The sequence below is a fragment of the Channa argus genome, chromosome 16 (assembly GCF_033026475.1).
Source record: "Channa argus isolate prfri chromosome 16, Channa argus male v1.0, whole genome shotgun sequence".
NCBI classification, from domain to species: domain Eukaryota; kingdom Metazoa; phylum Chordata; class Actinopteri; order Anabantiformes; family Channidae; genus Channa; species Channa argus.
The window spans coordinates 4,587,722-4,596,365 of record NC_090212.1 but is presented as its reverse complement, the minus strand read 5'-3'; the positions used below and the strand labels follow the sequence as shown (position 1 = coordinate 4,596,365).

Here is an 8,644-nt window from a genome sequence, read left to right as displayed (position 1 = left end):
GTAGTCAGACTGCACAAACTGGTTTCGATTACACAAACTCCCACACTGTTAGACAAACATTCATACTAAGAATTTGATTTATCAGCTTTGTTCTTTCTGTAACTGAGATCATTTAGTTTATCTTAATTCATGTCCAATTAATTCAAGTGAGATTAAAATATTTATTACTTTCAAAGACTTCGGAGGATACATATTATCCTTAATAAATGATCCGATAATGGATATGAATTTTTATTGACTGCAAGAGTCAAGTTGTATGTGAATTATATTGGTCAAATGCTTTGAAGAATATTGCACAAACAATATTTTATTGTTTGGATTTGTGTAAAAATTCATCCACAAATTGGGGCTGACTATACTGTATTTTTAATTTAGTTCTGTTGAATTGATTCTGTTGGATTTTACTCTAAACATAAATATAAATCTCAGGAAGCTGGGGCACTCTTCATTATCATAGAAGTTACAAACAGTATCAGTAAATTGATAAATTGATATATTGACTTTCATACGCTTACATTCAAGTATTATAATATGTACTATTGTCTTTGCCAGCTAAATGTTTTTGCTTGGTTTGTTTGTTTTTTGTCAAGCGTGAAAAGAGAGGAAGAGGTATGTGCAGAGGGACACACAGGTGGCTGATGGGTAAGCGAGTCTTTGTTGTGCTGATGTCAGGGGGTGGAGAGAGACTCCCCACTCAGTGTGTAGATGTGAGCGTAACCTATGTGAGGAATTCAACCGCTGGAGGACTTTTCTCTACGACTAAAACAACTTTTTGGGGGGAGTAAAGTCCGAAGCGAGGACAAGACCAGGAGGACACATGCGAAAATGCGAGAAGAAGTCCAGGAAGAGACCGTCTGCTTATTAAAAATTCAGCGCGGGAGAACGGACATTATCGCCCTTTCCGATGAAGGAAAAACTACAGCACTAACGGGCTTCAAACGTTGTTGAATGGGGTGAAACGAAGCGGAATTGTCTCTAAAGGCGAATCCAGAGCGTTTTCCAAGCAGCCAAAAACCAAAGGGAAGGAGGGAGAGGGGGCAAAGAAAACGCCCTACCGCCTGTTGCTCGTATCTCCAAATTCAAACTTTGTCGCCGAGTTGGAAAAAATGCACCTTTCACTTAACTGGAGCTGATCATTCAAGTTTAACGTTGTCGATATTAGCCGAGAGTACAGCGGCTAGCTAAGTGCAGGCCCGCACCTTGGTAAGTTTGGGGCAGCGGAGAGCGTCCTTGCTCTGGGAATATTTTCTCCTCATTGTGCACACTATTCCTGTTGGAGGCGAGTTGGGTGGGCTGAGAGCCCAAGGCTGCTTCACTAGTGAGGCCCACGGCCATTAGCCAGGAACAAAGAGGGTTCACATGTAAACTCACAGAGCCTCAGAAAGCTCTACATAGTTCTAGTCAACTTTGAAGAAGCGAAGACGCTGCAGCCATGTCGCTGGGCGCCGAGAGGAGGATGGAAACGCGACTGAGGAAACTGGAGGACATGATCAGAAACCCCAGGTCCCCTATAAACCTGGAAAGTTTGCTGGTAAGTCAAGTGGTTAGACCTCCTAGTTGATGAACGATGCCGTGTTGTCTTTTTGTTGACACATGCACGAACTGGAATTTTCGTTTTTATCCAGTTGCTCACTTGTGCTCTGTTTTCCTCTCGTGCATACTGTGATGTTAACATGGGACTATGTCTTTTTATGTATCTTTTCATAATCCTCGTCTCCTCATGGTGGAAACACTGTATTACATAGGGAGAGTAAATAGTTAAGACTGAGTGCAGACAGTGCAGTATGGAGCTCCGTGAAGCGTGTCTGCAGATTAGGATTAACTAGTGGAGAACGAGCCACTCAATGTGTTTATGGAGACAAATATTTCCGGCTAAATCTCCCGCCTGGGTAGAGTTGGGCCCACCAGACCTGGATGGTCCCACGGCCCACTGGATCCACTTACCTAATGTGGTCTTCGTGCACTGATGAATCATTAGGAAGATGTTACGAAACTACTATTAAACAGTTTTTTCTAGATCTGACTGAAAAAAAGCTTATGGCCTATTGTGACATATATTGGACAGATTTACAACTTCAAAGTCCAACAGGCCTGGTGGATTATTAGATCATTGGGCTGGGATGCAGAAGGCCACGGGTTCGAATCCCAACCCACCATGTGTGGCCCCACTAAGGGGCCACCTTGGTGCCGGATTAGAAAAAAAATGGGAGGGTTGCGGCAGGAAGGGCTGTGGAGACCCCTGAAGGGACGAGGCCGACAACCATTGATCTGAAATCCACCAAAACAAGACATGCACATAAGATGATGATTATTTGACAACAATTACCTCATATATTTCCATGTTGCATAATTTATAACATGTCAATTAACTGTTAATTTTTCCCTCAAAGTAACATATCTAAGTAAATTGTTATTGTGATCTAACTCAAGATATTATCTAACTCGCTCCCCTATTACAAAAGGTTTACATACTAATTTGGATACAGCATGTGAATCATACTGCTTTTTTTATTTTCTTTTGTTTAGTCATATAAAAGGTTCTTTCTGCATACAGCCCAGATATGTGTCATAATGTAAAATCTTCAGTCTATCACAGAACTGACTAGCCTTTTTCCAGACCTTGGATTCACCACCTACATGTCTGATTACTTCCCCAGCACAATGACTGGTGTGAAACAGAATGACACTTCTGTCCAATTATCGGGATGGTTGGACCAGTACTGTTAATAGATCATGAGAATTACATAAACATGAAGATGAAAATTCCTGTGCTGAAGGAATTTGTAGCAGCAGCAAAGAGAAACCACAAGTAGTTAATTTGTAAAATACTGTATATTTGCATAATTTGTCTCAGTGCAATGTGGTGAAAATAAGACTTAAATTTAAAACATTTTTTTAATTGTATTTGGTGTGTGCCCCTTGACAAAACTTTTTGGCAATTTTCATGTGCAAATATTTTTCCATAACATCTGTGCATGTTATGATATTGGGCTGAAATAGTTCTTATATTGATTATGGGGATTCTTCAAAAAAACTGACCTATCAAAAACTATGAGGAATGAATTTCTAGAGAAACATTAATGTTTGACCTTTTTCCTAATACACCTCTGTTCTAGTGTTGGTGTTTATATTTCTGGGATCTGACAAAGGGCAAACTTGAAGCATCACCTCAACCATCTAGCTAGGGGCCTCCCCTGTCTGTATTCCTCCTCTTTTTACTTCTGACTACTTGAAGCTTTCCTGACCCATTCCTGCTTTCCTTGAAACACGTAGGAGAAGACTTGTTTGAACACCACTGGTGTTTACTTCCTGCATGTGAGCTGGAGAGATAGAGGTGCCGAGTGGTTTGAGACAAAAGTTGAGTGGGAAGCATGTGTAGGAGAGAACAGGCTGCAGTTTTCCATTTTTAGCAGCTTTGGAGCTGTCACTGGGAAGTTTTGCTGCTCAGAGTGCGATTCAAACACACACGTGTGTGTGTGTGTGTGTGTGTGTGTGTGTGTGTGTGTAAACAAAAAACACAGAAATGTCCTTTTTTTTTGCAGGTGCAAAAAAATATGCATACTTTAAGTTCCTTAATAATTGCTTACAGACAAACAATGAATCACAACTCCCCTGTTATTGTAGCTTAGCAACAGACAAATTCTGGTGTTAATTTCAGGTTTCCTCTCCAGTTTACATGTAGTTTGGTGCATTAGATGACTCTGAGCATATGGAAAGCTGTCAGGGACTCATCTGCAGTGACTTAGTGACCTTCCTTTTAAGAAAGCTGACCGTAGATAAACACGATTGTTCCATGACCTCAAATACAAGGGAACAAATGCTTTTTTTCTGTATTGGAATGTAAATGTAGATGAACCCCATTAAAATGTATGCTCTCAAAATAACAGAATAGCTAAAAGAAATCATAAACATGGTGCTTTAAAGGTGCCACCCACTGTGGTTATATGAACCCTAAATCACTAGATTGTCTCTATTAGCATTCGATCGAATGTAAGCTGAAATCTCAGCATCCTTCCCCTTATTCAAACTGCAGTGATCATTATTTGGCAAGCACACTGCTGCTGACTGAAGTATTGGGCTACTTGGCAACCCCTAATACAAGGAGGGATTGTTAAGGGCAAGCAAAAGAAAGGACATTTTGTTAAGATAAAACAAAATATACCTTTGATTGCAACTCACATAATTTGCCTTTCTGCCCTCTTAAAGGAAATGGCCTCATTGAGTAAATAGTTGGCGGCTATATGTGGGACTCAAAGTCCCTGCAAATAACTGCACTTTCCCCTTTCAGTTTTGAGCCTTATCACTCTTTCTTTGGCTCTGGTTCTCTGCTCAGCCTGCAGCTCGGCCCTTCCCCTCATGATTGTTATACGCTCTGCAGGTATTTTAACTGTAGCTCCAGTCCAGACCTCTTTGAGTTAGCAACAGACCTGGTACTTGCAGATAACTTAAGTGAGAAGGATATGAGATATGGATAGCTTAGACTTGGTTTGATGTCTTCCAGGTCATCTCTGTAGCTCTGGCTCAGGCTGTCCCTCTTATATTTACTCAGTGTTTTTCAATTTAGCATTAGATAATTGTAATTGCTTTGTCTTGCTTGGTGTTAGATATCATTCCGTTCCCTGCCTGTTGTTTTTTTTTTTTTTTTTTTTTATATCCATCATTATTCACATAGAGCCTGTTTTCAATCCAGGGAATTTTCCTGGGGATCAGAAACATTTTGAGGAACCTCTTCTTGCATTTTCTAAGTATAGTTCCAGGGTTGTAGTCCCTTCCTCCCAATTTGTTTAATAGCATACTTAAAGTGTAGAGAATGTGAAGTTAGATGATGCCATTGGGGGACGTGGGTGCCATGTTGTGATCCGTGCAGCATGTTTTCCAGTGCCTGATACAATGAGTGGGTTACCTTCATGTCTATTGTTTGGCTAAAAGGTTGTTTAAATCATTCTAATTTGATGGTAAAATGAAAAGAGGAAGGTGAAGAAAAGAAACCCTACCTGTAGAAATTAAATTGCAACAGCAAGCTTTGGTATTTGAAATAAATAAATAAATAAAGAGTTTCTCAGTAGCTGTATTAAGTAAAGTTGTACTAGGTAAGGCGACACTCCTTTACTCATCTGCCATGACACGTTTCATTATCATGACAGAATGTCAAAACACAGCCTCCAACTCACCACCAGAAAGGAAGGACAAATCTTGCAAGACAGTGTCTGAGATATGGAAGCCATTCACTCCTATTAAATGTTGCTCAGTGTTGCAGTCTGGGGTGGGGGGACTAAAAAAAACCTTCACTCTTCCATCTAGTAAAATGGCCCAGATAAACCTCACACTTATACAGTTTTGGACCCATAAAACATGAACACTAGTGACCTCCCCCAGTCACGGATGTCTGCTCCATGCACACATGAATCCCCCCCCCCAAAAAAAAATCCTACAACTTTTCTAGACTCCAAATGTCATTGGTGAATCAAATAGTGTAGTTGTGGGTTTTGTGAAAAATGGATTCACTTTTTTATAGCCACTCCTTTTCCAGTGATTCTCTATGGGAAATTGTTTTGGGAACGGTGTGCGTCACATTATCATTTGCTGAAGACTGTTTCTTTCTACCCATTTTGTTCTGACCAGCCCCACCATATTTTAGGCGCTCTTGACTTAGCATCACTTGTCTCCCTCTTACTCCATTTTTTTTTGTTCACTTACATTCCTCTTATTGCTTCACCTCCTCGCCCTACTGGAACTTCCTTCAATGTGTAGCTCTGTAGGGAGGTGGGGATTATCCCTCTGTGTCTTGTTCTCTGTCTTTACCCTTATAGTCAATCTTAAGTGTCCGCTTTGTCTCTGGAGTGCAGTAGAGTTGCTCTCAGGCAAGCAGCAGCAGTCGCTGCAGAAACACTGCCTTATAAGGCACTGGGGACGATGGCTCCAGCCAAATTTTTTTTTTATTTTTTTTTTTTATTACAAAACAAGCCAGTCTCTCTGCTTCACAACTCCTCTGGTGAGACAGCTGAGGCTGTCCGTGGTCTTTTTTTGGTTTTTGCTCCACTCCAGTGATGAAGACCCGGTGTCTTCCGGGTGTGCACGCCCACAACCATCTGAAAATGTCACACTTGACTTCAGTTATAAATCGTCTGGGTATCTTTAGTAGGACAAGGAAACTCAATCAGGGTTTTCCTTTGTTTATTTTAGCTAAAGATGGCCCTCCCAAAGATTTTTAAATACTTAAAAGTTGGGTCATCTTTATAACTACAAATATTATTTTTACCAACTAAGGTTAAAGAAATAGTTCTGTATTTTGAGAAATACTTTTTTGGTTTCTTGCACAGCGTTAAATTAGCAAATTGATACCACTCACTTCGTAATGGTAAATTTGTAGTGACATCTAGCAGCTGCTCACCTAACTTAGCACAAAGACTACAAAGAACTATTTGTTTTACTGTCACATATACGTAGAACAATGCATGTTTAATCCATAAAAAAAAAAAAAAAAACAAAGTATAAAAATTACACATTGTAGTTTTGCTGGACTTTTCTTGTCCAGGCACAGTTGCCGATCACAACAGGTTCAGAGGTTTGGATCAGACCTGAACCAGCCTGATGTGCATAGATCAATGTCCGAGGTGGACGTAGAGACAGCCAGTCCAGACCCCCACAGACCTGATCTTAAATGCAGGTGAGCTAAACAGAGAGAGAACACAATTACTTTCAGATTATTAGATGATTTAACAAACAGCTGCAGTGGAAAAACACACCTAATAAACCTTAGTTCATTCAGATCCACTTCGGTCTTGGATACATTGGCACAAAGACCTGACCTGACACGGGGAAAATTGACGTGACAGGACTCAACTGAGCAGAATTCAGACCTGACCCAATTCTTCTCCTGGTTTAGATCTTGGTTGCTGAGAACCAAGTTGACCTCTACCTTGAACTTACACCTTACTATACTTTGGCTTTAGTTTGGGTTAAATGAACCAATTATTATTTGTTAATTAGTTAATTTAAAACTGCTACATTGTAGTTTAATGGTGGGATTAAATATTATGAAAAACATGCAAAATTAGTAACAGTTCACATAGACCTTTTCTCAAGCTGTAGTAATTGTCTTTTTTAGATTATATACTATTTTATTGGAATACATATAATTGTTTTAGATTTGGGACCCTAATTTAGGTTACTTATTATCGCCATATTAATGTGTTCTATTTTAAAGGAAAGTCCCATTTTGAAGACAAAATTTTTGGGGAAGTAGTAAGAAGCAGCAAGAACACAATGCACATACACATATATGTATTTCTAGTTATTTTGCTTTTAAAATGTAAAAGGATGTTGTAAAACATTCATGACAAAGTCAACCAAATTCAGTCTTACACACACACAAACATGCAGTATTTTGAAAGATATTATATAATACCTTGGACAAATAGAACAAGGGCCAAGATCCATCTGACAAGGATGTGAAAGAATGCAAAGCATGAGGAAGAAAATAATCTCTAAATTATGTCCAGAAAAATATAGCCTAGATTATTTATATAACAAATATGCTACAAGTGCTTTGCCATCTGTTGTTGTTTAAAGTTTGAAACTGCAGTAAGTCGCAGCCACTCACTTAAAATGACAATCCGACTAGAAGTTAAGCTGTGATGACACGTCCTGGTGTGTTTACAATGCTATATGTTTCTCATGTGAAAGGAAATGTGAACTGAGATTCGTCTTAATCTGGTGGATCTTGTGGTCTAGACACAAAGACTGTGGTTGAAAAATGTGGTCATACACACAACAGTGAATTTAGCACCGTGTGGTTCAAGCTAAATTATTTTAATTTAAGTATAGAGAATAAACTGCACCCAGTGGCTAATGTTTATGCATGGGTTTTGGATATAACAGCTCTGATTATAGATTAGACTTTTAAACAACTCTCTCTTCCCACACTGATCAAAGTGACAGGAACATGAACAAAGTGTGCTGCAGTTGACAGTGGCTCAATGCACAGATCTTGTTGTTGAATTCAATTTTCTTCAAATCTTCATCCTTTTGTTTGAATGTTAAAGACTTTGACACCTGAGCCTCTGTGTATTTTTAGTTTTAAATGAGGGCATGAGTGAGAAGAGAGGAGAACAGGAGTCTCCCACGCATAATGCATAACACATCCATCTGGCTTCAGTGTTATCATTCCATCACAACCTGCTGGTGAAACACAACCTCCTACACATACACACATTTTTCTGTCTGTCTCTCTCTCTCTCTCCCTCTCTGTCCCTCTCACTCACTCAGACACACATCAACAAGCTATGGTAATGGACACACATTTGCATGTTCAGAAGTACACATTAATTGCTTGATCTTAGCAACACACATACTGCATACTTGTCTGAGTGTAGCAGAGATTAGATCTGCAGTGTTTTTGTGCTAAAACTGGTAGTAATAATTCAAATAGTTTGTGCCAATACTTGAAATATTTATATAAAAATTAAACAGTGTTCATGATTAAGGATTGAAACTGCAACTCTTAGTTGAAAATCAGCCCAGTGACATTTTTTCTGTTGTTGGGGAAAAAAAAAATACACACACACAAACACACACACAGTATATTCCATTTCTTTGTTCCCTTAGATCAGGGCTTATGGGAAGGAGAGCAAAGTGAACTGTA

At 39.4% G+C, this 8,644-nt stretch overlaps 1 protein-coding gene across 1 annotated transcript in view; it reads left to right on the top strand.

Annotated features, from left to right (window-relative positions):
• The first annotated feature begins 668 nt into the window (after positions 1-668).
• Positions 669-8,644, top strand: part of rock2a (rho-associated, coiled-coil containing protein kinase 2a) — a 31,335-nt gene continuing 23,359 nt past the window's right edge. Inside the window, exon 1 of the mRNA XM_067479380.1 lies at positions 669-1,531. Within this exon, the coding sequence (XP_067335481.1) occupies positions 1,433-1,531 (99 nt within the window). The 5' untranslated portion in view covers positions 669-1,432. The remainder of the gene's footprint in view (positions 1,532-8,644) is intronic.